The sequence below is a fragment of the Venturia canescens genome, chromosome 3 (assembly GCF_019457755.1).
Source record: "Venturia canescens isolate UGA chromosome 3, ASM1945775v1, whole genome shotgun sequence".
Lineage (NCBI taxonomy): Eukaryota > Metazoa > Arthropoda > Insecta > Hymenoptera > Ichneumonidae > Venturia > Venturia canescens.
This window is the reverse complement of record NC_057423.1, coordinates 1891625-1919283: the sequence shown is the minus strand read 5'-3', so window position 1 is coordinate 1919283 and position 27659 is coordinate 1891625. Positions and strand designations below refer to the sequence as shown.

Below are 27659 nucleotides of genomic sequence, written 5' to 3'. Positions count from 1 at the left end.
CATTTGTTTCGGTTTTTTTTCTTTTTTTTTTTCCCCCCCCCTCGTTTGGCAACTTGTGCCTGTGGAACACTTATCGAATTTCCATTTAATCTGTATATAAATTTATATACAATACATTATATATTTATATATAAATATATATATATATCATTATTATTATATATTATTATGATTTGAATAAATATTTATAAAAAAAAAAAAAATGAAAATAAATGAAGACGAAGACAAGCATTATTTTTATTACGAATAAATTACAGGGGTGGTAACGCGGGTGGCGACGTGACGGTTTCTTCCTTTTTTTCGTATCGGTCATTGTGTTGATTTAACCAATCGAGAAGACACACGAATCGTTGTTATCACCTGAGAAAGGTGTTTTGATTAGATAAAATCGTAAAACAATAATTGCTTCCCATTTTCTTCCTGGTTCGAGTATTCGATTGATTTGATTTTCAATTGGAACGATCGAGTTGTTTCATTTTCGATGGTTGAACGATAAAAGTGATGAGCTCGTAACGAAAAAAAAAGAAAAGAAAAATGAAATGATCCTCGGGGGCGAACGACGTTCAAAAGACGGCGCAAATAAATGGAAAATTCGCTGCCTCGAAAGCTGACGTCCCACCCCCTTTTTCACGTATTATCACTAACATTCTTTCGTAATAATAATAATAATGACTATTTTTTCCATGTTCACACCCACATCATAGACGCAATTAATTTGTACTTTTATTAATTTACGACTCATTTATTTATTTTATTTTTTTATTCTTAATCATATTTATCTTCTCTTCATCCGTTATAGTCTGCACAAAAGCGCGCACCATCTTTTTATTTATTTATCGAACTAACAAAAATGCTCCACATGGCCAAGTTGACACTAACGTCTACACATTTATTATTATTATTATTGTTTATTTATTTATTTATTTATATATTTTTTCTATCAATTACAACTGTCAAATAATACAATGATATTCATTCATTGAGATTTACATGCTTCATGAAATGCCTGGAATTGTATGAATAGTCTGTCCTCAATGGCACGTGCCTAACTCAGTAAGCCTTTTGCAATACCCGCTGGCTGATGGGAATTAATGATTCTGTTATTTATTATTCATCATCATCGTCATCATTATTATTGTTATTATTATTATTATCAATAAATTTATCTGAGAATTAATACGAAAGCATCATTAAAGTGAGGATAACTGTGCCTGATTTAGGTGCTAGAAATTTTTTTAAAATAAACAATTGTATAAATAAAAAACAATGTCACTCACTTAGCACTGCTATGTTGGTGCGGCAGGTGCACACCCAAGCTGCCTCTAAAATCGGTGGATAATTCGGTACAAGCGGGGTTCCTTTGACTCTTGGTTTAAAAATTAAAAAGAAAAACAAAAAAAAATCCATTAATTACTCGCCAATAACTGTATGCATAACAATCGAGCCAAAAAACAAAACGTAGACGAAGAAGGTTCGCGATCTCGTGCATAAAATGCATCCAATGGGCAACGAATATGCAAAGCTACCAAAAAATAAAAAAGACAATGTTACGTTCTAATCGCAATGTTGAATCATTTATCTAATTAGTTCAAACGAAATGTTAATCTCTCACTTTCAAACGTAAAAAGCTAAAATTTCAATAATCTCGACATAACATCTTTCACGATTGCTAGACGAATTCGTTTACTCTTAGCCTCTTTTTGCCTGTCCTATGCGCGGGGAGGGTACACACGAGCCATATTTATGCTATTTAATTATTTATGTATATATAAATATATATGTTCAAACATTTATATATATTTATGTATATGTTTAGAATGTAATTATAATAATGTTTCTCGATAACTGTTTGTTGAAGAAAAAAAAAAAAAAAACGAAATTTTATTATCTCGTTCGCCACATTCCATGATACTTATTTGATTTTGTTTGATCGTTCACTCGATTTTCATCACGTGTCTCAATAACGTGTGAAGCAATGCATTTTTTCTTGGTACGAAGAGATGAATATCATTGACGAAATTCGAACACGCAACTTTACTCTCTATCTATCTCACTTTCTCATTTGTTCTAACGTGCAATTTGAATATATATATATATATATATTATTTTCATTGATTTATCATTAACATAACTACTCGTTCTCTCATGCGCAACGATTCCGATGGCAAATTGTTTTCGCATAAGGAACTGTTAGTCAAAACGCATTGCTTTTCACTAACCAATATTTCTCTCAGCTGAATGCTGCTATTTTAGAGAGAGAGATGAAAATATTAAAAAAGAAAAGAGAAAGAAAAAAAAATAAACAAAATCACATGACGGCAGCATATCGAAACAAATGATAAATAATATAATAATATTATTAATAATGTTTAACGTCGATCAGTCATGATCAAACATACTAACAATACTGTTTTTTTTTTCTTTTTTCTTTTTCTTGTTAACCCTGGTTGTCCATGGCCTGTAGGCTTGGAGTGCTAACAATGGAATCCACTCGCCCCGTGCTAACACCTGGACTCTGGAACAGCATCCGCGTATGATATGGTTCACCAATCCGAAGCCGAGCGTCTTCGCCGTCCGCGTCACCAGCCCCTGTTCGTCACAAAATTATCCATCATCCTCCCCTTTCTTTCTCCTCCTTTCTCTCTCTCTCTCTCTCTCTCTCTTTCTATCTCACCCTCAACGATCCCGCAATACAAAAATGTCCGAAGGATTGTACTTGCATTCGTTGTCTCGGATTTTTCGTTCTCTTCAATTTTTAAGTTTTTCCATTTCTTTTAGTATCCTCGCGGTTCTCTCTTGGTACTTATTTCATTGAGCAACAGCTTCAACGTTGTTTCTCAGTCATCGGAGAAGTGCAACCTTCGGGACATAACATTTTTTTTTTCCTCCGATCCTGCGAGTATTAGAAGTTTCTTTGAGTATAGAAAAAAAATGGACGAACAATGAATGATTACCGTGAGGAGAGTTCAAACGTGAGGTGTTTTTTCAAGAAAATCATCGTTTTGTTCAATCGGAAGACTATGATCGAGAGAACCTCTCCCCAACCCCCTCCCGACGACCAGCAAATTATTATCACGACTGGTGATTATGAGGTATTTTATTAAGTTTATTAGTACGTTATTAAGAGTTGCGAGTAGTTTTTTTCGGGCTCTCGAGGTAATTAGCCAAGCAATATGCATTTCTGAAAATCTGTCACTCTCCTCTTTCTCTTCATCTTCATCTTCTTCTTCTTCTTCTTCTTCTTCTTCTTCTTCTTTTTTTCGGCTAATTATTGCGTAGAATTATAATATCACGAAAAGATGTCTGTTCGGCGTAAGATTCGAACTGTAATCATTCGTCGTTCGGGGCCACACAATGTAAACGTGCAATAAATCACCAAAATTCAACGTTGCGAAATACCATCGATTTCAGATCGATTTCGCCTTAATGTCCTCTGTTATAATGCAAATAAAAATAAAACGTATTTGAGTCAAGAACGTATAAAACACTTGAAAAACAAGAGGAAGAAATCATCGTTTCGAAATACTTGCAGAGATATGTATATCAAGAATTTCTATTAAGCAGATAAAACAAGAAAGATCGTTTATTTTTAATCAATCATTATGTTTAGTGGAAACAGAACGAAGAGAGAAATAACGTGAATTTGTTGGCGTTACGATTTATAAAGAGATCAAAAGTATGAAAAAAAGAAAAATAAGAAAATGATATTTATCTATGTTGTTGACACTCGTCACTGCGAAATTATTAAGTTCATAAGTTATACAGTTTTAATTAAAATTTGTATGTCATTTGTTTCACAAGTGCAGGGTGCGGAGCGATTGTGCGAGAGATTGATTTACTTGAATGTTCATTGAAATCAAGGAAATTAGAAAAGCAAAGGGAGAGCAGCAAAAAAAAACGGTGAAAAAATAAAAGATTAACGTTACAGAAAAGAATAAGAAAATACACAGAAAAACAAATGATCGATAATCAAGAGCAAATAGAAAAAAAGAAAATTAACACTCGTTAATAACTTTTAGATCTGCCATATATATGTGACTATACGAATTTTAGTTGTATGTTATATATCTGTACAATTATCAGACGTGGAAACAATTGTGACCATCGTTCATTATTAATATTATCATTATTAATAATATTTTTTTTTCTGCTATTACGCCCACTTTATTATTTCGATTCGAAATGATTCAATAGTTCGATGTTATACGGTAGCTCGTCTTTTGTGTATATAAAAAAAAAAAAACAAAAACAAAAAAACAAAAAAAATGCTTAAAAAATATGAAATAAGCATCGTCGTGCATAAAAGAGTGATCTGCAATTTACTTAAGTTTATTCATTTGGAATTATATTTTATTATTGTACGTAACTGTTGAAAGTATAAAAGATGATTATATAAAAATATATTATTAAACGGAAAACGCACAAAATATAAGCTCGAATTTATCGACGAGTCAACTAATCAATCGATTGAAATATGAATGAACCACCGTTCGACAAGTTCAGCTATATTTTGCGTCGATAGATACTCACGTTGTGTTGTCGTGCGCTCGTCACGATCGCGGCGGTTAACACAAAGAAGAATTATAAAAATAATATTTTCGCAAATGACAAATAATCGGTATGGAAGTACTGTTTTTTTCTTTCTCGTAATCAAAATTACGTCCGCAATGCGTGACTGAAACGAAAATAAACGCGATTGAAACTTCGCGTGCCTTAGATTTTCCATGCAGGATATTTACGTGGCAATATTCAATCGAATATTAAAAATGCATAGTATGATTATAAAAAATAAAAAATTTTCTTCTCATTCTACTTCTCCCTCTCTCTTTTTGTACCTATCACCGCGGAGATCCGATTACGGAGTTGTAGGACTTTCTTCAAAGCATGGAATCAATAATAGAATCGAATTTGTAGATATAAATAAAGTATTTCGTTAATTGTCATCGATGTCACAGGTGACTTACGACGTTAAAAACGGAACTGTCATCAGCCCCAAACTTTCGAAATGATGCGATAATGCATCAAGCATTGAGTACAAAAAGTAATGAAAAATTGAACTTAAATTATAACTATACCACAATACAGCCTCAAACTTTTTGCGAGTAACAAATCTGTCTCGTTTCTTATCGACGAATTTTCGAAACTGAAATTCACAGGCTTACTACAATTTCTGTGTCTACGTGATACGAAATTATTTGCGAAAATGCATTAGACGATTGAAAACAAAATATAATCAATCGCCAAAAGCATCAACTTGTATTTCATCGAATCATATTGCACATCTGCGATTCACTTACACCCCCGCATTACAATAACTATGATGCGAAACTTTTCAGCTCCTTTTGAGTTTCAATCAATCACGTTGAACTCAATAAAGCTTTATTTCTGTGGTCAAAATCCATTACACGACATTACCGTACAAAAGCATACATTATATCCGTGTTTCATAAGGCTAAAATTTATTGTCCATAGGTGCCACCGAATTACAAACATATATCTTTATGTATAGAGCATAGAACGCGCGTGACAACTCCCACGTTCCGTTCCCAAGAACGGTAGAGACATATTTTTAATACTCTTGTTACACTGCAACCGTTCAATATCCATACTATCATTATTATTAATCCTACCATTATTATTATTATTGTTATTTTTAGGAATAATAAAATGAAATGAAAAAACGATGGTCGTTTATTTCCCAACTATGCGGATAAAAATGAAATATCCACAGATCTGTAGTTTCATCAAGTTGTTGCTGAATGCAGTGGAAATCGAAGCAGCATTGGCTCTATCGTATCAATTAAATCTTCGGATGGCAATAGCAGGTAAGCATCGTTATTTTTCCTCTGATCGATTGTGCGTATTCGGAGGTATGCTTTCGAGCCCGGAATATTTTGTTGAAAATCATTTTTTTAATGCATTTTTTCTTATCATCAATTTCTTTGATTATTCCGACGATAGAAGTTTCACCATTGTTCGAATTTTTAATCATTCAGGTCGGAGAGTTTGAATTGTTTTTGAAATTCCCACTTCTGCTCGACTGCCTGAGGATCGCACTTGGCCAGTATCGGTCGTGCCAAATCGCCGGATCGAGGTATCGACAAACAGTTACCCGTGATTATTTGTCTTATCATTTTTGTCTGTAATTAAGGTGAAAATACTTTTACAATCTTCCATTATATCGGGCACGCAGTATTATTAGAAACGGTATCGTTACCGATAAATTTCTTTCACCTGATTGCCAGTCAGTTTAATCATTAAGACAAGAAATAGTAAGGGAACATCGTTTGGAGCTTTTCATATTTAATGGACTTTGTTATTTCTCAAACCAATTTGCAAGGTCGTAGACGTTTATTGTACGCCTCTTCAACAAATAATTGGAGTGCAAATTCTCCTACGTTCGCTGGTGGCAACATTTTCGAGTATCGATTCAAAGGCGTATGAAAATAAACTCACGTCTCCGTCGTAACTCCATGCTTGATCTTTTCCTGAACCCTGACAATTCTTCATTGTAACAGGCTCTTTTGGGCTCGCCACGTTCAGACACAATTTATTACAAATGATTACTTGATTCCGTTTCTGGTAGATACACATCTGAAAAGACCCGAATAAGCGACATTTACTTTTGTTCCACTCGAGAAACGTTCGAGCATCTATAACCCTCGATGAAGTGCAAAAACTGTTTTTTGGGCTGCTTTTTTATTAGTCCTGAGAATAATTAACTTTTTCACCTGCAAGAAATAAGTTTCCTGGCACTCTTGGAGGCTCACCTTCGCACCATCTTTTTTATCGTATACAACAAAACAATTTTGTGTATGAGCGTTCTTTAGAGTACCGAAATAATCACCGTCGTATGGCATAATAGATTCCGGATAGATATTTTCGAGGTACCATTTGAAGCTCTTGCACTTGAGATTTTTTCGGAGTTTCACTCGTTCGGAAATGTCTCCAATCGTAGAATTTCGAGCAGCTGTAAGATCATCAGACTTCAAAGTTGGTTAATCCCTCCCAATTTCCAACACCAACACAAGCTACATTAAACAATATATTTAGAGAGATTCACCGTGAGCTTGGGGAGAAAAGTTTCAAGACATTCGAGAAATTCGAACGTTATCGTGCTCCTTAAAAATGAATAGTCGCAAAGGGAAACATCTTTGAAATTGATGCTCGTCAATTTTTAAATATTGATGATTGAACCAAATAACTCAAATTCATAGACAAACCTGGTATCATTGTATAATAAAAATCTCTCCAATCGTCGATCCAGACCTCAATTGTCCTGCCTGTATTGTAGTGAACGATTTTATCCGCACCACCGGGAAATGGATATGGGGAAGCGTCACGAAAGACATGACCGACACGGGAACAAGGATGCATTTCTAGTGTTCCACCGCACTGCCATATCTATAAAAAGAGCTGACAAGATGAAAATTTAACACCCATTTGACTAGCACGCAGTACAGGAGTCACCTTGACCGGTTGACTGGTGAGCTTTTTTCCAGTTTTTGTGCCAAAACTGGTACGAGCCAATATGTTACCTAAAATCACGATAATTTATTTCTGAGGGTTTTCGAGGTTGCTGATTCCATTTTCATGTGATAAAGCATGCAATTTTCCCAGTGAAAAATTAACAAATTTCACCCTGAACCCTTATTTTTCACATTTTTGGGGGTAGCGAATTTTGTCTGATTTCGATGAAAGAGTCCAGTGTGCTAAAAAACTAAAAATTTTCATGTCATGAAAATCCATTGAAAAAACGAAAAATTTCACGCTAAACCTTCGATTTTCCCCATTTCCAAGGGTACTGAGGTGAAAATTAAGTTCAAAAATCGACTCAGCGACCCCAAAAACCATTGTATACCAAGTTTTGTTCAAATCGGTTGAAAATTGAAAAAGTTATTTCAATATGTAAACATATGATACAAAGCCAGAATGGGCCCGACTTTTTTTTGTACTATATGATTCAATACCAGTCAACCGGTTAATAGTATCGCCCGACGTGTCCTCGATTAATTCGATTAATCATGTTTTTTTTTTCCTTGCAGCTTTCTCAAATGGAAAATCTAAAGTTTACAACTGTAGGATGATGGAGAATTATATTTGTGGGGATAAAAAAATGTATGGGTTTTTATGACGACACCTAAGTAATCAGCAAATAAAACAAACTTACCCTGAAGCTCATTTCGATATTTTCCCCACCCCAAATGAGCATTTTCTCGTCATACGATCCTATTTCATAAAAATAATCTTTGTCTATCGAAAACAATCCGCCAGCCATCGTAGGTGTTCGAAATGGTGCTGTATAATCGCCGTTTATTCTTTTTTTTTCTCTTTCGGGAATGAAAAACCTATAAAGATGGCTCGAAATAACATCGATGTAAAGAAATAACAACGCGATTTCAAGGTAAGTGGTTGAAATGCATCCGCAGAAGTTCGTAAATGATAAAGCCATATTCTCGATTGCAAAACATGCAAAATTGAACCCCTTCGAACGAATTTTTGTCTGAGAATTTGATTTTTTTGTTTTATTTATTTGTTGAGAATTTCTCAACAAAAAATTATTCAATCATTTCGGTTGTTTTTTTTTCATAATTAATCATATGCGTTATATTTACCAACTGAATGCGAGTCGCATGTCAAATCCACCCCATACCCCAGTTGCGCTGCTACACGTGTACGCAAACGTTTCGTAATTTAGTGCATCGATTATCGGGACAACAACAGTCCTCCTGTCCGCTGCTATTCTCGCGAGAAGTGGCTCGAGCCATCCTTCTGAACACTCGCAGTGAGAATCGAGAAACGTTAAGACCTGCCCTGTTGCTCGCTTGTGGCTCCCGACAAACGAGCTTTTATCAAACCAGTACGATTCCGATGACGGTGTACGAAAGTCGGAACTGGCAGAGTTTTCACGTAATTCTCCAGTTTTTCTTTCAGATATTCTAAAAAATGATAAATCATATGTTTATACAATGATAGCGCGTCGATACTCGAAATTTTCATTAATTGGACGACTCGTCGACATCATTTCACGAAATCGAGGTCCATCGCATCGAGAGAGAATAAATTCTTTCCTACTATATGATTGACATTGTTCAACGATTGTAAATTAAATCAATATTTTAATGTTGAATTAGCAATTTCTTCAAAGAGTTTATGGATAATACACATTGAGGGCGGAGTTACGTCAATTCGGTGAAAGAAAATTTGAGAATTTTTTTAAACGCCACAGATAATACGAATCTGTTTTATTGATTGCGACATCACAATACAATATACGAACAAGATTTCCTGAATTTTAAAAACTCCCATGTCGATAATTAACTCGACGCTAGCAGAGGCACTCCGGAAAAAAGTTCCTTCCTTACACAATTGACCAGGTATCTACGAGAGCTTTTATCTAATTTTTCATAGTTACACCTAGAGTCGCGGCAGCGACTCTGAGACAAGTACATTTATATATATGACGAGTTGCTGCCAGAGACTCTTTACCGGAGCGATAGCGTTTCCAATTGTTTTCGAAAATTTTCAAAATTTGTTTCTTCAATAATTAATTAATTATAGCATTCCGGAGATTAATTTTACAATAAGATGAAACGTTTCGATATTCGGGAGGTTGTCAAAATCCCAAATATCGGAACTTATAGGATTTTTTAGATCCTCTTCTCTCACGTAGGAGAGATGTCATTGTGCAGGTTCGTGCACTGACCGGCGGATTTTTGCCAGGAGCGGGTAAAGCCTTCCGATTTCCCCATCTTGCAATTCGAGGAGCTTGGCTCGAACTCGACCTTCAAGAACGGATACTTTCGTCCGGTATAGGAGCAGCTAGTGCTCTCTGTATTGCTTCCTCGCTACGCAATCGGGCTTAGCCTCGCTAAAGCGTACTGCGAGAAGCAATCTTCTCGTGATCGAGGAATGATATGCTCCGTTATTGCTTTGTTTGTGTACAATTTTGGTAGGAATAAGGAGGAGGATGCAAGAAAGGTTGGGAGGCTTATTGTCGTACGGGCGGTGCTCCGCTGACGCGAGAGCGCTCCGTCCGTAGCCCTCTGACAGACTTCTGTCAAACCAGAAATCGTACCAGGGGGTAAGGCTTTTATCACGAAAGATAAATTTGAAAATTTGATAATTAAAACTTTCTCACGAAAGATAAATTTGAAAATTTGATAATTAAAACTTTCTCACGAAAGATGAATTTGAAAATTTGATAATTTAAACTTTCTCACGAAAGATGAATTTGAAAATTTGATAATTAAAACTTTCTCACGAAAGATGAATTTGAAAATACAAAGAGATAGGCTCATTTTTTAGACGAAAATCAGTGTTTTCACTTCTAAGTGTCACAAAAATGCGAAAAATCGAAAAAAAAAAAAACATCCTCTCGTGGATACTTGGTCAATTGCGTGAGGAAGTACCATGCCAAATTTCAAAAAGATCGGTCGAGTAGATTTCGATTTATAGTGTTCACCGATGGACAACTTTTTCTAAAGTGCCTCTGAAGATTTGCTACCATCGAGTCAATAATTATTGATGTTCGTCCGCTGCCTGTAGCGTCTAAAAAAATTCTTAAAACTTTTTCCACCGATGCATCGATTTCACTTGAATCGTCGATGTGGCAATATGTGAAAATGATTTCATCACTTTTCAAACGTTTCACAAGAATCTGAACAAAGATTGAAAAAATAAATTTTGCCATGTTTATCAACGAAGTAAATTGCGACACGAAGGTAAGTTTCGAATTTCAATGGGACAGTTACCTCGTTCACTCGCGTCATCAACGAGAATAATTTCTTTTAGAAGACTCCTCGGTGAACGATTAATGACCGACCAAACGGTTCTGAGCAAGGTGCTCCAGGCTTCGTTGTAAAAAATAATAACGACGCTTGTGTCGGGAAGGTATTTCGGATATTTTTTCGATTTGCAAGCATCGTTTCTGACATCTGTCAAGGAACGATTTAGCGCGATCATATCGCTCGCCATCAGGTTGAATTTATTGAGCTCGAAGAGTTTTTTCATTTCGCCTTCGTCTTTCGGCGGTATAAGCACCTGTTTACCCATTTCGCCGGGACTATTTTTGTTTTCTCTCACGGGCCGAGCGGGTCTCCACCGGTGTAATTCCGTTTGAGAATAACGCCTTTGTCTGTTCTTTACCGGTGGTGCTGCTGCTGGTACTTGTGCACTTTCTTCGCCTCGCAATCTCTCCACAGACAATTGTTCATGGATATTTCCACTACGACTCTGACTGTATGAATAATTCGCGAAGAAAGATCTCATCAGAACGACGGTAAAGAACCAAACAAACATACACAACATCAGCATTAATATCACAGGATCACGGTAATGAACTTTCTTCGAGCGAAGCATTTTTCCAAAGTTTTACAACGTGTACGTTACGTCGACGTTTTTCGAATTGCCACTGCGTTCCGAGTCAGCTGATTTTCGTTTTCATGTCAGCCATACCCTCTCTCTTTTCTCTAATCTCACTGTTTTTTAGATTTGCTAAGAGCTTATCTCGGGCTAAATTCTCTTCGTGCTTTTGGACGGAATCGTGTTCCATGTAGACCCAAAACAAAGCATTGTCACGTGCGAGTTTATCAGCACGTTCGTCGGTTTCAATTCGAAACGCTCGAAAACTTGAAAACCGTGTACGCGGACAGAGGTTTTTTGATGAGTCAGATCGATTATTTGAGAGTATTCGGCGACAGAAATTAAAGAGAACGCGATTCCACCGATATAGGGAAGACCGGGGCAAAAAGAGAAAACAAAATACAAATTTAGCTCATTAATAAGAGTGTCGATTTTTTCAATACTTCTGAGAGTCTTCCCTCCGTCGAGTTTTCTGCAATAGTTGCGAGTTTTTGGCGGATGGAGGGGCGCTAACATTCTCACTTTAGTCGCAACCTCAGTGTCGAAGTGTCATATATGTAAGTCACCCAGTAAATAAGAAATTATTCCGCGACTGGGCGATCTTACCGGAGGGCTGACCTCGAACTGACTCTTTTTTCCAGTTTTGTTTAATAAAACGCATTGTGTTATCCATAAAAAAGTATTTTTTACCTCATTCGTTTTAGGACATGATCAACGTTCGCATCGTTAAAACGCATCGGAATTTCTTCAATCGTTATCGAAGGATAACCTGCTTCGTTTATATACCGAAGCCGTTTATATACCGTTTTTCGAAAACTACTATACCGACTGAGTCGATAGAACGCTTTTATGAAGCACACTACAATAAAAAAACGCACGTTGACCCGGTTCGCCCACATGAAGTGTTTTCCTATTTTACAATTTCAATAATTTGTAAATCGTAAGGAAATCATTGGTAGACTCAGAAAAGTTTTCGTTCAGTTGAATCGTTGACACGAAACATTAGTCATTGGAACGTTCACTTGTTAAAGCTTTTCCGTTTTCCTTTCAAAACTTGAGAGCGGTTTGACTGGAAATCGTTCGTCGGTGACGGATACTATACCTGAAGTATTGATCAAATGGTCACTGGTATTCAAAAAATCAGAATTGGAAAAAATTTCAAACACGAATGTCACGGGGATGGGGAACCAAGTTCATCCAGTTCAACCGCCTCAGCTACTATAAGGTCCAAAACAAAGATCCCCATCTCCTGTCTCTCAATATAAACATAACGTTTCCATTGAGTTTGCCTCGGCCCTTATCGACTCGCATAATGTTTTGTTTGTCGAAACGAATGTTAAGGTTGAGAATTATCGCATTCGAGCTCGGGATATGACAGTCATTGTTTTTTCTCTCGATCGGTGTGCTCCGATTCATTTTATGCAGTCGCATCTCGAAGTTTGCTATTTGCTGTATTTTGTCAATTGTTTTTGCTCGTTCGAAGCTTCGTGGGTAGGCTTATGTCTGTGTACATAGAGATCTGGTGTTGTATCAAAGAGGATTTTGCAAAGGTTTAAAGGAAACTGCATAAAAAGGAAAAAAAATAGAAGAAACAACGCTAAAATGGAAGCAAGCGTCGCAGTACAGGGACAAAATCCAAACAACCTTGAAAATGACAATGTTGGCAGGTAAGCGAAATGTTTTTGTTTTTGCATCTGTAAAGAAAACTTTTCAGGATGACAATCGCTCAAACGATCCTGGATTATATACTTTTGGGTCCAGAGAATCTCTGTTCTTTTCGTTTTGATGTTTCAATTAGGAAATATTTTTCTGTCTTAAGTTGTCAAATATTCATACCTCTGAAATTTTATTCTTTCTCATGCACTTATCTTCAGGCAAAATTTCATAGTTCAAATACATAACACGTTATCCCTTATTATATAAAACTCATGACAGTTTTGTTAGTGGATAAGATAATAATAAATAAGAGTAATGATTTGAGAACCTGAGCAAATTTATTTTGCTTATTTTATGGTTGTTCCAAAATTTCATCCTAATTATTTTTCATTATTTGATTCTTCCATTATTGAAGACGTTTATGGCAAATTAATTTCATTTTTATTTCTTAATAAATGATTTCTCGATTTATTCTTTATTCAAATTTTGTCATGAGTTCAAAGAGTTATTTACTGGACAATATTTTTTATTGAAACTGATACTATTTACCTCTGACCCAAGTTTTTTCACAGTCTTTCACAAATATTAGTTCACTGGATGTTTTTTTTTTTTGCAAGTTGCTTGTTGCTCCGCTATGCCAGCCAGAATTCTCTCGATGAGAGTTCCCAAAAGCATGTACCGCGAGAAAGTGGGAAGGATAAACCGCCCTATAGGAATCATCATCATACAAACAGGGCATTTGATGTCATGAATGCCATGAGAAAGTATGTTCACAACATATTGATTTTACTTACTTTTCTGTTAACACACAGTTGTTGCAAACTTTTGTATTTATTTTTTATTTTTTTAAAAACTCTTAGTACTAACGATGTTATCGGCCAATGTTTTTCTGTTACTCAGTGATCTGTTTAAATAACCTTTTCCCAAATAAACTATAAATGAAATCTCTCATAATTCAGGCAGAATTTTTTGTGCGACGTAACTCTCATGGCGGATGGAGGGAGCGATGTTCCTGCTCATAAAATGGTCCTTGCTGCCTGCAGTCCATATTTTTATGCTATGTTCACGAGTTTCGAAGAGCGAGATCAGCAGCGAATAAAGCTGCAAGGTGTCGATCATTCCGCGCTTGAATTATTGGTCGACTACGTTTATTCCGCAGAGGTTCATGTTACTGAGGAAAATGTACAAGTTTTATTACCTGCTGCAAACCTCCTTCAACTCACCGATGTCAGAGATGCTTGCTGCGACTTTCTGCAAGCTCAATTACATCCCTCAAATTGTTTAGGGATCAGAGCCTTTGCTGACCTTCACGGATGTCTGGAACTACTCTCGCACGCTGACAGCTACATCGAACAACATTTTTCGTAAGATTTTTTCACAAGCCATAACTTTTTATAGCAGTTTTTCTTGCATAAGTATTCTCAATTCCATTAACAAAGTTCTTAAAACGAAGTTGATTTACAAATGGCTACAAACATAAAACAAAATTGTAATTTTTCACAGTAAAAAGTTGTATTTGATATGAAATTGTCAAATTAAAGAATTGTTTTACTTCTTTTGACTTGATTCTTTAGAAGAACTTTTCTTTGTCATTCGAATCAAAAAAATCAGTGTTTTTAACAAAATATCATTCGGTTCAACATTCCAAAGTGAGAGAGTATATATTTTAGAACACAAATGCTATGAAACGCTTACCGAAACTTTATAATTTTTCTTTTCTTCTAGTGAGGTTGTTGAGGGTGAAGAATTTTTAACACTGGCTCCGCAACAAGTGGCTGCTCTTATATGTAGTGATCGTTTGACCGTTCCATCAGAGGAGAAAGTTTTTGAATGTGTCATTTCGTGGGTACATTCGGATTTAGAAAAGCGTCAAAGCTTTTTAGCACAATTGATGGAACACGTGAGATTACCGTTATTGTCACAGGATTATCTCGTTCAGCGAGTCGAGGAGGAACCTCTACTGAAAGCTAACTTGCAGTGTAATTAAGACAAATATTTGGAGCTATAAAGATCCCGTAACTTATACGAAAAAAATATCAATCAACAGTTCATCACTTGGTAAAAACTTGTCAATTAGATTTTATATAAAATCGATTAATTATTCGATTTAGGCAAAGATTTTCTCATCGAAGCTCTGAAGTATCATTTGCTCAAGGGAGAGCAGAAATCTTTGTTCAAATCACCTCGAACGAAACCACGACAACCGCGTGGTTTGCCAAAGGTATTACTGGTTGTCGGTGGTCAAGCTCCAAAAGCTATAAGAAGTGTGGAATGTTACGATTTTAAGGAAGAACAATGGTATCAAGTTTCTGAATTGCCGACACGTCGATGCCGAGCTGGTAATTTTTTATTTTTCTATCCGAGCCATTTGACTTTTAAAAATTTCGCCGAATTTTTAATCTTAAATCTCACAACGTGATGGAAAATAACTACATTTTTTTTATATAAAAACTTTTGTTCAATTATTTAACCAGAAATTAATAATACCGTTACTCAATTCAGGATTGTCGGTCTTGGGTGGCCGGGTTTACGCCGTCGGTGGTTTTAATGGATCTCTGAGAGTACGAACAGTTGACGTTTATGACGCGTCTGCCGATCAGTGGTCAGCATGTTCAGGGATGGCGGCGAGAAGATCGACTTTGGGAGTCGCCGTACTCGGCAACTGCATTTATGCCGTATGTACTTATAGTCCTGTGCCCCCCCCCCCCCCAAATGAAATAGGGATTAAATTGTAAATCTTTCACAGGTCGGGGGTTTTGACGGTTCGACGGGTTTGAATTCTGCCGAAGTTTACGATCCCCGTACCCATGAGTGGCGCGACATTTCGCCGATGTCTACGAGACGCAGTAGCGTCGGCGTTGGCGTCGTAAAAGGACTTCTTTATGCGGTAATCAAATGTTATATCCAGAAGCGTAATGGCAGCTGAGAGTCAAATATTTTTTAAAATTTTGCACAAACTGGAGCTGGGCGATACTTTTGTAATTTTGAATCGACGTTTCTCTGATATTTTATTTGCTCATACTTGTCGAGCAGCTAGACCATAAATTCTTAGCCAACAACATAACTGTTCTCAATTTTTTCTAAACAATCTGATATTGGCACAGAATTAAAATCCGAAAGATAGTTACTCAACTAACAAAGCACCAGATTGATAACTGGCATTATTTGCATCTGTGTGTTAATACTTTATCTCAATTAATGGATTGGTGATCTCAAAGGTTGGTGGTTACGACGGTGCTTCAAGACAGTGTCTTTCGAGCGTAGAGTGTTATAATCCAGAAAAAGATAAGTGGAAACCAGTACCGGAGATGTCGGCAAGACGAAGTGGCGCCGGTGTTGGCGTGCTCGATGGAATTTTGTACGCTGTTGGTGGACACGATGGTCCGTTGGTGAGAAAAAGCGTCGAAGCTTTTAATCCTGATACCAACCAGTGGACTTCGGTCAGCGACATGGCTCTGTGTCGCAGAAACGCTGGTCAGCCTTTGTTTTCATATTCATTTATAAATAGTACTATTAAGTACTTCATTATTTTGAATTCCACGCTAAAATTATAATTCGAATGCTCAATCCCGCTTTTGTCGAGAAATTTTGGTACAATATTTATTAATTTTTGTTCATTATCAAGTTACGAATTCAAGAACGGAAATTCGAAAGTTGTGAGGGAAAATGTCAAATCTTTCTGCGAAGACAAAATAAAAGTACATGACATACGTTAGAAAATCTATAAAAAATCCTGTCGCGTGTCAAATTTTTACTACAAATTAGCTTTATATGATCCATTTGATGCAAATCTATGAAAAATTTGAAAAAAAATGTTTATTCTCTTCATTCTAGGTGTCGTAGCACTGAACGGTCTGTTATACGTGGTCGGTGGCGACGATGGCTCGTCGAATTTGGCTTCAGTAGAGGTATATTCACCACGAACGGATACTTGGACGACATTGCCGAGTTCTATGGGAATCGGTCGAAGTTATGCAGGCGTGGCGATAATCGACAAGCCACAAGCGCCGCCGGCGACGATGTGAGGTCAACAAACCGCTGGGCACAACGTGGAACAAAAAAGCGACGACCCCGACTCGTCAGAGTCGTCGAGAGAATCGGTGCCCAGCGGTTCCCAAAATTACGAACAAAACGGCATGATGTTGCAAGTGCAACAACAGCGGGCGAATCACGTTTGTGATGGAGTTCGATGTCCTTGTCAGAGGTATGAGAATGGCGAATTAGCTCTAGTGGTGATGAATCGTAACAGAAATCACGGCAATCAAGATCGCGAAGATTCGTACCAGAACATCGGACGTGGACAGCAGAGACCAGCCCCATCACCGAGGATGAACAACGGGTTGCCGGCAAATCCAAATTTTTTGAATCCTCAGTACCAAAATCCGGTTGATCTTTTAAGAAATTACAATCGTAATGGAAGAATTAACGAACCAGAGGAAAATATTTACGAGAGATTGGACAACGATGAGGACGAAGACGGAGAGGAAGAAGAGAACATGAACGAGAACGAAGACGAACAGCGTGCCGAAGGCTTGAGAAACGAGAACGCTTTAAATCCTTCTTTGGAATTGCACAATGCTGATAACCACATGTACGAAAGAATCGACAATCGTTCGTGGTATCGAGGTGCGATGAACAATCGTCCTGCCAACGAAACGCATGCGTCATCAAATCTACCATCCGCAAATTTCTGGAATTTCATTGAACCCTCCAACTCGAATAATCATTATGATCATCCTCGCTACGTTTACGCGAGAACGATCAATCAATCGTGTGTCAATCGGCTCGGACGCCTCGGTAGAAATTGTTTCTCCAGCGAGAATATTGCTGCTGCCACGAGCACGAGACGTTACGTTTATCAACTTGGCCATAGTCGAATGTGTCAATCCTGCACGAGATTTCCCTTCGGTCATCGCGATGTACGCTATGCCTGTCATTATTGCAATGCCTTTCACGATCGTTTTCGATACTACGAAAACGGCAATTCAGCCAGCCAATTGGGCAATTCTCGACATTACATCTATCAAGTAACGAGGTCTTGTCGATGCCCCTTTTGTCGAGGAGATTATCATTATACAAGGTTCCCCATGAATACCGGACGTCTCGCGGAATCTTTTCCCCGAGATTGTCAGTGTCGCAATCCTGGTAATTGTAATTGTCGAGGGAGAATGATTTCTAGTTCGAATTCAGCGATTTATATTGGCAGGATCGACCGCATGGGTCTCGTTCAAACGGTCAATAATCCACTGTACTCCAGCCCAACCATTTACATCGGCAGAATCGATCGATCATGTGCATCCGGTTTGAGCAGCAATTCCGGATTTTCCGGAATCACTGGAAATCCTTCAAACTCCGGTGAATCCAGTAGTAACAATTCCGCCGGTTTAGCACCGGTCCCGTCGGTTTCTGGTGCTTCTACGTCACAAAACGAAGCTGCCACCTCCGGCAGCCAACGCGGCAGCACTCTCAATTCTGCTGGAACCTCTACAACTTCTGCCGTTTGCTCGATCGCTGGAAATTCCGAGAGACAACACGTTTGCGATGATTCTTGCATCCGTACAAACTCCGGAAATTTGACTGGTGTTTGCCAGTTTTTGGCTCGCAACGAACGCTCCGAATGCCAACATGGACGCGTCTCTTTTCACTGGTGGTTCGTCAATCGGTGGCTTCCACCTTGGGGCTCCCAGAGCCAAAGCAATGACAGAAACCAAGCCAACCTGGAACCGCAGCAACCGTTACAAGCTGCTCCCAGGATAGACGAAACCCGTGAACGTCACGAAAGTGACACCGAGGAATCGCGTGATTAATTCAACGACGATTCATTGTTATACCGAAGTTTGCATCGTTTCAAGGCAACGGATACCTTCCTCATGTTTTTATTCTTTTTAATTACCGATGTTCTTTCATTTCTTGCAGTTCTGGGTTTCGGGAAGAATTGACCAAATTCTCGTAACCTAAGACTTGAGAAAAATAATGCAAAATATCAAGGGTTCCGTCGAGTGTCAATAATGCCAACTTCAAACTCACGGAACTAAATTTAGGCAGTCATAAAATCGTCAATCGGGAGAAGTTACTTTTCTCAATTCGAAAAACTGCTCTCTCGGTCATGGTTTTTCCGTTATCCAATCATGCACCGTTTTTACGAGAAAGTTATGTTGCTAACTGCGAACTTTTATACTCGAAACTAGGAATGAACCCGAGTAAATCCGATTTTATTTGACGAGCAAATTTTTGAAAAATTTTCTCTTAAATTTTGTGTTTTTTAATCAGATTTACATGACTAAGCAAAAAGTCAGCGTTTGCAGTCACCTCTTTTTCAGTGACGAGAAATGGTCGCACCGTTTCGAGTGTATAAATATGCGTGTACATGTCGGTGTGTGCGTGATGTTTTCGAAATAGAAAATTTATATGCGAAAATGAGTGTTTTTGTTTTTATGAAAGTCGTAATTTATTTCTTCTATTTTGAATTCAACAGATTTGTAATATAAAGCTGTTCTTATCGTTCGCAACTGGAAATGTCATTTTAATCGAAAGTTTTAGGCAAATCATCAATTCTTTGTTTACCGAGTTATATTTTCGCATATCGATTTTGTCGAATGGAGCACGATGCACGGGAATGAGGTCAAGCTTCGTCACAAATACTCGAAAACCGTTTGGCAATTTTTCGTTCGATTTGTACGACGAATGAAACTGTGAACATTTCGTTAAATTAAATACTCGATAAATAATAATTCTACGTTTACATTGGCCGTGAATTACAATAGTGAATAAGACTGAAGATCGACAGTTTTCAACCGAAACATTGCCTGATAATTTGAACAATACCTAATTTCATTCGTTCTTAATTTTGAATTGTCTAAATTGGACAAAAGTCTAAAGAAACTGCAGCGTTTTTTCAAAATTCACGAACATCGATTAGCGACAATGAATACGATAAAAGATCGTTTAATATTGTACAGGCAAAACAATTATTGATGGATAATCAGGTTACTTTTATTAAGGCGTGAAATTAGGTTGGTGTCTATTGAAAAGTCATATGACCTCTGAATTTTTTTCATTTGTGTAAATCATTTCAGTCATCGAAAAAACGTGAACGCTTCGTTTGTTCTCTTGGAAAGATTCGATGCCATGAATACGAATTTTCTGAGTCGATGAACGAGCGATTTTTCAAATACCGCCTCCAGAAAGAGTCGAACAAAAAAACAAATTTGAAGTATTCTGGAAGTACAACTGTTTCATTTTCATTGCTAAATGCAATTGATGTGGTTTATAAACTTGTAATGACGAAAAATTGAACGACAATATCAAGGAACAAAATTCAGCACTTTATAGAATTTTTATGAAGGGTTCACGTTTTTTCAGTGACTTTTTCAAATAATTTATACAAAGAAAAACTGTAAGAGCTGCTGTTTGTAACGAATAATTTTGTGACGTAAGACATCAAGAGAATTTAAGACTACAGAGTTTATATAATGATGATTTTTGCTTGAATCGGTCGTTCGTAGCTTACGATAATCTTCCGTTACAGTTGTAAGCTACTCGACGTTATCTCGATGTTGGTTATCGTTGAATATCATTCCGTCAGAGATGGGAAAACGTGGTTGTTGGTAACAGTCGAAAACGTGCAATAGCATGGCTTCAATTTGCTCATATTTAACATTATTCTTACGATTAATTCGTTGGTGCATTGACTATTCGGAGAATTGGTTCTGGTAAAAAAGTGTACGATGGAGACTAAAATTCCAAAGATTTACGGGTAATTAAAAACATTAATCGTTCATCCCATCTCTGCGTGTATTTCGTTTTTTAGTGCTATTTCCTATTTCGAATTAGTAGATAAACGATTCAGCTTCTCCCTATCATCGAGTTAATCTTGATCTTTGTATATGTTGAATTTTGACAGCTTCCATTATTCAGCATCGATTTTACGGGATATTAAATTTTGTAGAAAGTGAGAAAATCTGCGTGGACGGAGAAGAGCGACGGCCACCCTTCGCAAGGCTCGTATAAGCAGCCTTGATTTTTTTTTTTTTTTTTTTACCAAGAGTTGAGCAAAAATGTACGAAAATACAGCTTTTCTCAACAGTTGATTCGTCTCCGTAGGTCCGGAAGCGAATTCCAAAACGAACAAAAATAGAAAATATTTCGAGATGCCGTTTGCGTATTTTTTATGTTGACAATTAAACTCGAATGTGTGTAAACGTTATCGCAGTAATTTGTAACATAAATTCGACTCTCCATTGTGAATTTGTAGAACTTTGTATATAGGGGAAAAAAATTTAGGGAAAATAGCTTTACGCAAAATTTTCTCAGACAGACGAGTTATCGAAGTTGGTTTTTCCATTGAAACAAGTTTGTTGAAGCATGCGGATAAACTATCGTAAAGAAATTAGTAGACTGAGATTCATTTGATTCACATTACAATGAAAAATAGAGAGCTCGAATTGTAAGAGCGGGTTTTGACGCATCTTTGAACTTTTATGAAGATACGTTGGGAGTGTTGGTAATGAATTTTTTTCAGATACTTATGACTTTGAATATGAGTTTAACATTTCTGGTTATATTCGTGGTTTTACGATCGATAATTTAGCTCGCTCTCGTTTCAGTAAATTCGATCGATTTTTAATATCTTTCTCTCTTCGGACGATGCATGATTTTCATATGAAATGATCTGACTGAGTGGTACGAATCGTTAAACCAATTAATCGAAAAAATTATGATGATATTCATAAAAAACAGTCAATCCATTGGATTATTAGGACGATGTGAATATAATCGGTCCTAAACATTCGAAAAAACGAGTTTCATTTGTCGATTCTCGCTTACAGGTGAAAAAAATGTTATGGAAGATCCTGAACGGTATATTTCGACGAATCATTGGTCCGAGTGCAGAAAGTATGAAAATTATCGTCTTGAAAATTTCAGAGGAACCACAACTTTCTAAACCCCACGATCTTTCGAATTTGCCAAGTCTGGGAGGATCGTTGAACCAACTTTTGAATGATTTCTTAACTCCTCAAATGACAACAAAATGACACTTGGCTAGCGAATAGTTTTCTAACGAGCCCTCAATCCCTAGTCGTATTTTCCTTTCCCTCGAGGCATCACAGGCAACGTTGATTAAAATACTCGAGACGATATTCCTCGTGTAAACTGTCAATAGCGTGTTACAGTCAGTATTAGAAAATAACGAGGATTAGAGATTATTGTAAAACAAAATTATTCGAAAAAATATCGTAACGATAACAATAACGATTATTTCATAAGATAAATTGATCAGCCGAACGGATTGTAATGTTTCGAGATATCGCACATTTTCAGCACGCGTCTCACGACGAAATAGGAATAAAGGCATCGCGGAACGAACGAGTTTGTGAAAAATATGGGAATAAAGAGATAATGTTAGATTTTTAAAAGACATGGATATTGCGGGAGGACAGAATCTGTCACATGTATATTTATTTTTTGTATATGGAGCCGTTGTCCCTTGCATATAAGGACTGGAAAAAGCTCGTGTCAATAAAGAATAATCTTTCTTGAACGTATACAGAGTCGAACATTCGTTGAATGAAGCCCCAGCAATCCTCACCAGAGGTTTCCAATTTCCAATTTCATTCTGGAAATTGCTCTACCAAAAATATCAATTCTTCTGATTTTTCTCACTGACGTTTCTCATGAATTATAAGGAAAATTGTAATAAAATCTCAGCGAGTTCTCGCCACCGACGTTTTGCACGATCAACTTTTTTTTTCTCGGCTTCACTTATGGCTACTCCTTCCTCTTTCCTCGAGAAGGTGATTAGAGATAGAGAAAAAAGTACAGTGAGAATAACGAATGACGATAAGCCATCTGAACAGTCCAAAATTTCAACAGTCAAAAGTTCTCTCAACAGGCACATTCTCAATGAAATTCAGAAATTCTGTGCAATTATAAGGTGAACCTTCCCTCGCTACACTGACAAAAAAGCATTCGGTTTATCTGGAGTAAAAAAGTTGAAACACGAGGCACTATCTAGAGTCGCGGCAGCGACTCTGAGACAAGTATACATTTATATATATGACGAGTTGCTGCCAGAGACTCTTTACCGGAGCGATAGCGTTTCCAATTGTTTTCGAAAATTTTCAAAATTTGTTTCTTCAATAATTAATTAATTATAGCATTCCGGAGAAGATTATAAGTTGGCATATTTTTTATTTTTTTGATTTAAAATTAGTCTCGAAATAAAAAGAAGCTCTTTTCACAACTGCGACTGATTAGTTATGTTTGCTAATCCCTGTTCAGAAAATATGTTCTTAGCTTGTTGCAGGTGCTCTGAAAAACGTATTGAAGATCTCTGAATTTCCGATAAATAGCGAGGCAGACAAAAACATAAATTTAAAAAAAGGACAAAATTCAAAATACTTATTTTTTATATTTCTGTTTATTTTCAGAGTGCTTAAAAGCGTTTGATGAGTAGATAAAATACAGCGATAAAAATTATACGGCAGCTGCCGGGAGAAAACGAATTACAACGTCTCATTATTTATTAATTTGATCGAATCGTCGTTACGCCTTGTACCTCCTGTGAGATCGGATGGTGGAATCTGATCGATATTCGGTCTATTATCGGAGAAATTTCATCGACTGGGGTTCACTCAATTTCGACTGAGTATCCGACCTTTAGCCGCGTAAACCGAAGAAAGGTTCTACTTGTCGAATGAAAGATAAATAAATTAATTGTTAACTCGAATATCGTTATCGGTCATAACATCTTTTTTGACGTCATGCGCACACACAAAAATGATGTTCAAGTCGTTTGAATACTTTCAAAAATCTTACCATCGTCTGCATATTTGCAGGACGGGACGTTTTCTTCTAAATCACATGTAGAAGTTATAGGATTGAATGCCAACGGAGATTCACATACACTCAAGATAGGGCCAAAAGGCGTACAAGTGATGTAAATGTGGCAGCGCTTCGGATCTTGCACTTTTCCAATCCAGTTGGGAGGACATTTGGGAAAATCAATGTCCTTGGAATTTAACAACATTTTAAACGTAACGAAAATTTCGAGGGAAAAGTGGAATATGAAAAAAGTGCATTTCTAGAAATTCTATTTGATATACATTATTGGCTGTGTACAGAAAAAAAATGGGATTGAATACTTTTATAATTAATTTCGCTTTCATTTTTCTAGTGATTTAGGTCAATTTACCTCTGCAGAACTCATGTCTAGGCAAGCAAGAACTAACAGTCCAGCTAGTACCATTTTTGTTGCTAATGCCATCGTCGTTTAGCTAGTTTGGAGTTAACCGTTTCTGGAAAATTGAGAATATATGTGAGATGTTTCATGAAGCTTGCATCGATTCATCCACGTTTCAAATATTATCGATGGCACCCTGAGACCAAAAAGTCGAAAAGTCAGTTTTTCTCCATATTTTTGGTGAGCATGTGGGGAAAATTGAATGCTGCAGTTTCAGGTTAAAATTTCGAAGAGTACGTATATGAACGAATGGATTTTCCTGAAAGCCACGGTTTTTTAGAACATTTGAAAATTGAGTTTTGATGAAAATTAATTTTTGCTTAATCAGCGACAACCAAGCAAGCACACTCGTACGTTTAACCATTTTTTGTGATATTTTTTCTTTTCGTTTCGTAACAAAATGTAAGAAAGAAAAATTTATTTCAGGTGCTTAAAATATATACGATGGACAAAAAAATATTTTTCTCATATTCAGTGTGGTTCGAATGAAAAAATATTCCAATTATTACGCAATTATCAAGAGTTCTGATCGATAGACGAATCGTTCTCAATATTTAATCATTATTCCGATAATTATTCCGATACGAATTCATTCGGACAATTTTGTTTGAAATTTATCCGATGATTTTTTATTTCAATTAGATTGATTTATTATTTAATTATTTTTATTACTTGTTATATTAATATAATTGATAAAAATGATTTTTAACCCTTAGTGTGCATCTGGGGGTCAGGTTGACCCCAAAATTTTTTTCTCACATGAATAGCATTTACAGATGAGCATCTCATAAGTAAAACTCCCAATATTAAGAAATCATTATCTCTTCTCTAAAAGTAGGGAGCATAGCCACTTCATACTCCAAAATAAATACACTTTTTGGAACGGTTGCAAAGTGGACTATTTGCCCCTTAAAGCATGGACCCTTGTCTGTAAAACTCTGTAAGGATTTTTTTCAAAACTCAAAATTTAATTTTTTACGAGAGATTTAACCGAAAAAGTGCTTTTTACGAGCACTATCAACTTTGAGCACGTTTTTGAGCAATGAAAAAAGATTTTTTTGGAAATCCGACTTTGCAGCCTTAAAGTTGGATTAATTAACTGCAAAACGTGACTAAATCTTTTATTCCGAAAAGCGCATAGTTACCGAGATATTCGATGTCAGAAATGACCTGGGGTCAAAGTGACCCCATGTGCACGAAATGTCTCGCTCTGAAGGTGTGCACACTAAGGGTTAAAAACAATTATAAATGAAAACTATCCAGCATATTTAAATAATACGAATAAGTAAAATACAATGATATATAAAATTTGAAAAAGTCTACTTACGCGAATGACCAAATTCCTTCGTAGAAATACTGATTGTGATACAACCGATGACTTTTCCAGCCTTTTATACTCCACTTTATCTCAATAAAATTCAAATGAAATAAAACTCCAACTGTACAAACAATTGTAATGACGTCTTTAATTTATACATAGATCCGACTTTGATCACCTGAATTTCTAATTGGAATTTGGTGATGACTCAAACGTGAGTGATAAACGAGAAATTATCATGTTCTGAAAATTATTCAAAATCGTTTTGACAAATGTACCATTTGATATCTAACCGCTTTGCATGGTAATTTGACTTTTTATCTAATTCGTATTCATATAATTCTACAGCGGCCGAAAAATTATATTCGAGAATTGTGGCATGAGTGAGAAATTATTCATGAATTGGGAGCTGCAATTTTCGAAATTGAATATGTTCGACACGGTTCGATCAATAAAAAAAAGCCCCTGTCAGCGTATTTTTGCCATCTTTCCGCGTCCGCTGACAGAGCCTTTTTTTGATTAGTCAAACGACAGCGGAGAATTTTCATTTCGAAAATTCGAGGTGAGGTTAGTCGACTGATCCATGCTCTTAATGCACTGGAATAATTATATAGTCCTCTGGCATACTACCGAATTGACATTTGTTATAAAATATTTTATTAACCTATAATATTTAAGTTTCATCTTAAATCATTTAAAGTAATTTGTCCATTAATTCATTCTCTATTAATTCACGAAGTGAACCCTTTTTCAATCTCAAGCCATTTTCTGGAAGCGGATTCCAAAGATCGGCCTCTATATTAGGCTAAAGGGATCGAGTCTTTCGTATTCCGTTTAGAAATAAGGAACTTCCAAAAATTTTCCATTGCCCCCCAGTTCTATTTCGCTATTCCAACTTCGCTATCACAATAGAGGAGGGAGAAAGAGAGAAGAGAGTGTACAAAAGAAGCCTGAGCCTGAGCATCGCTTTTATCGCTCATCGCTCAACGCTCCAAAAAAAATCATAAAACGGTGTGCGGAATAGCAGAGCGGTTTATTTATTTATCGTTAGCCAATACAAAAAATCTAAAATATAACCTAAAATATATCTCCAGAACGCTAATATAAAAACTGTGCTTTTATATTACATTACGCCTGATGCCCGTTTTCACCAACATTCATCCAAAGTAAAACTCGGGTCACTATGTCAAAATTAGATGAAAAAAAACTTGACTGAGGTTAGGCCGTGTCCGAGACAGCAGGAGCCATAAAATCGTTGGCAACACGTTTCATTGTTATATAGCCCTCGTGTGCGTGCTGGTGGCCGCTAATGCACCTGAACGCCCGAACCATCCTTTCGATCCTTTATTCTTCAGAAAACAATTACTCGGAATATACGACGCTCAGCGACGGCAACTCGAATGTCGAATAACAAAAGTAGCGATCTCAAGATTAAAATCTCTTTTCCTTAAAATTCTAAATCGAGTGAACACTAAATAGAAATAATGAATGATACTGAAACGTAGCAATTTGACTCAAATAATTAAATACTTTATTGAGACAAAACCAAATATTACAAATTCATTTGCGAAAGAGAAATTCGTATGATCGATGAATAAAGAGCGTTGTGTGTGACTCAAGAGATTTTTCGAGATCAAGTGAGGTTATTTATTCTATGCAATGCAGTACACTCGACATTAAAGCATGATTCATAAAAACTGCCCAACCCTATAATTGCCATCATTCCTACGCAATTCGTACGTAATATGATAAAAACCGTCGATTTGGAAACCCTAACCAATAAATGTCAGTCCTCTGTATGAACGGGGGAAAATAAGTTCTTCCAGTTTACGCGTCTTCCGTACTCTTCCCACTCGTGAAAAAGTGAGGAAGAGCCGACTACCAATAATAATAAAATAGCCACCAGTTGAGTGGTTTGCCATGCGCATGATTCCGAACAATTTCGAAAAACTACAAACGTCAGGTATACGAACATCCCCCCGAATCACACTGTGCACTACCGCATCGCATGTATATATCAACTTCGGTCAGTGATCAGTGAGAGCAGGTACAAACGTATTCCTAGAATTGAACGAAGTA

At 36.7% G+C, this 27659-nt stretch overlaps 4 protein-coding genes and 1 long non-coding RNA gene across 10 annotated transcripts in view; 3 read left to right on the top strand and 2 right to left on the bottom strand.

The window, feature by feature from the left end:
• how (protein held out wings) overlaps positions 1–4812 on the top strand; it is a 54329-nt gene extending 49517 nt beyond the window's left edge. For all 6 annotated transcript variants that reach the window (XR_006260203.1, XM_043413641.1, XM_043413638.1 and 3 more), the window contains one exon: positions 2465–4812. Coding sequence is in view for 1 of the 6 variants with exons in the window: in XM_043413643.1 (XP_043269578.1) it covers positions 2465–2478 (14 nt within the window). In the remaining 5 variants the exon portion in view is untranslated. The remainder of the gene's footprint in view (positions 1–2464) is intronic.
• Positions 4813–5536: 724 nt separating this feature from the next.
• Positions 5537–11400, bottom strand: LOC122407437 (polypeptide N-acetylgalactosaminyltransferase 5-like). The gene is given in 8 exon segments (XM_043413636.1): positions 5537–6140; positions 6457–6594; positions 6732–6970; positions 7224–7404; positions 8171–8348; positions 8616–8821; positions 8824–8939; positions 10755–11400. Coding segments are annotated over 8 exon segments (1821 nt in total). The 5' UTR covers positions 11362–11400; the 3' UTR covers positions 5537–5984.
• Positions 11401–12508: 1108 nt separating this feature from the next.
• Positions 12509–17045, top strand: kel (kelch protein). Its single transcript, XM_043414058.1, has 9 exons — positions 12509–13031; positions 13638–13784; positions 13980–14384; positions 14746–14999; positions 15132–15359; positions 15523–15695; positions 15767–15907; positions 16239–16494; positions 16855–17045. The coding sequence occupies exons 1-9, from the start codon at positions 12967–12969 to the stop codon at positions 17043–17045; spliced, it is 1860 nt and encodes a 619-aa protein (XP_043269993.1). The 5' UTR covers positions 12509–12966.
• Positions 17046–17156: 111 nt separating this feature from the next.
• LOC122407692 (uncharacterized) lies at positions 17157–22565 on the top strand. Its single transcript, XM_043414059.1, has one exon. It carries the CDS (start codon positions 17157–17159, stop codon positions 18825–18827), a length of 1671 nt encoding a protein of 556 aa, XP_043269994.1. The 3' UTR covers positions 18828–22565.
• Positions 22566–23421: 856 nt separating this feature from the next.
• On the bottom strand, positions 23422–25638 carry LOC122407693 (uncharacterized). Its single transcript, XR_006260258.1, has 4 exons — positions 25590–25638; positions 24215–24317; positions 23839–24031; positions 23422–23705 (listed from the first exon to the last, which is right to left on the bottom strand). It is a non-coding gene; the product is annotated as an uncharacterized lncRNA (long non-coding RNA).
• Between the last annotated feature and the right edge of the window lie 2021 nt (positions 25639–27659).

What these genes read in the sequence shown, in the direction of transcription:
- LOC122407692 (XM_043414059.1), top strand. Translation starts at nt 17,157, where the DNA reads ATGATGTTGCAAGTGCAACAACAGCGGGCGAATCACGTTTGTGATGGA.
- kel (XM_043414058.1), top strand. Translation starts at nt 12,967, where the DNA reads ATGGAAGCAAGCGTCGCAGTACAGGGACAAAATCCAAACAACCTTGAA. An exon ending in ACTGAAAGCTAACTTGCAGT is followed by an intron (nt 15,000 to 15,131) that starts GTAATTAAGACA and finishes TATTCGATTTAG; the next exon opens with GCAAAGATTTTCTCATCGAA. An exon ending in TCGGCAACTGCATTTATGCC is followed by an intron (nt 15,696 to 15,766) that starts GTATGTACTTAT and finishes AATCTTTCACAG; the next exon opens with GTCGGGGGTTTTGACGGTTC.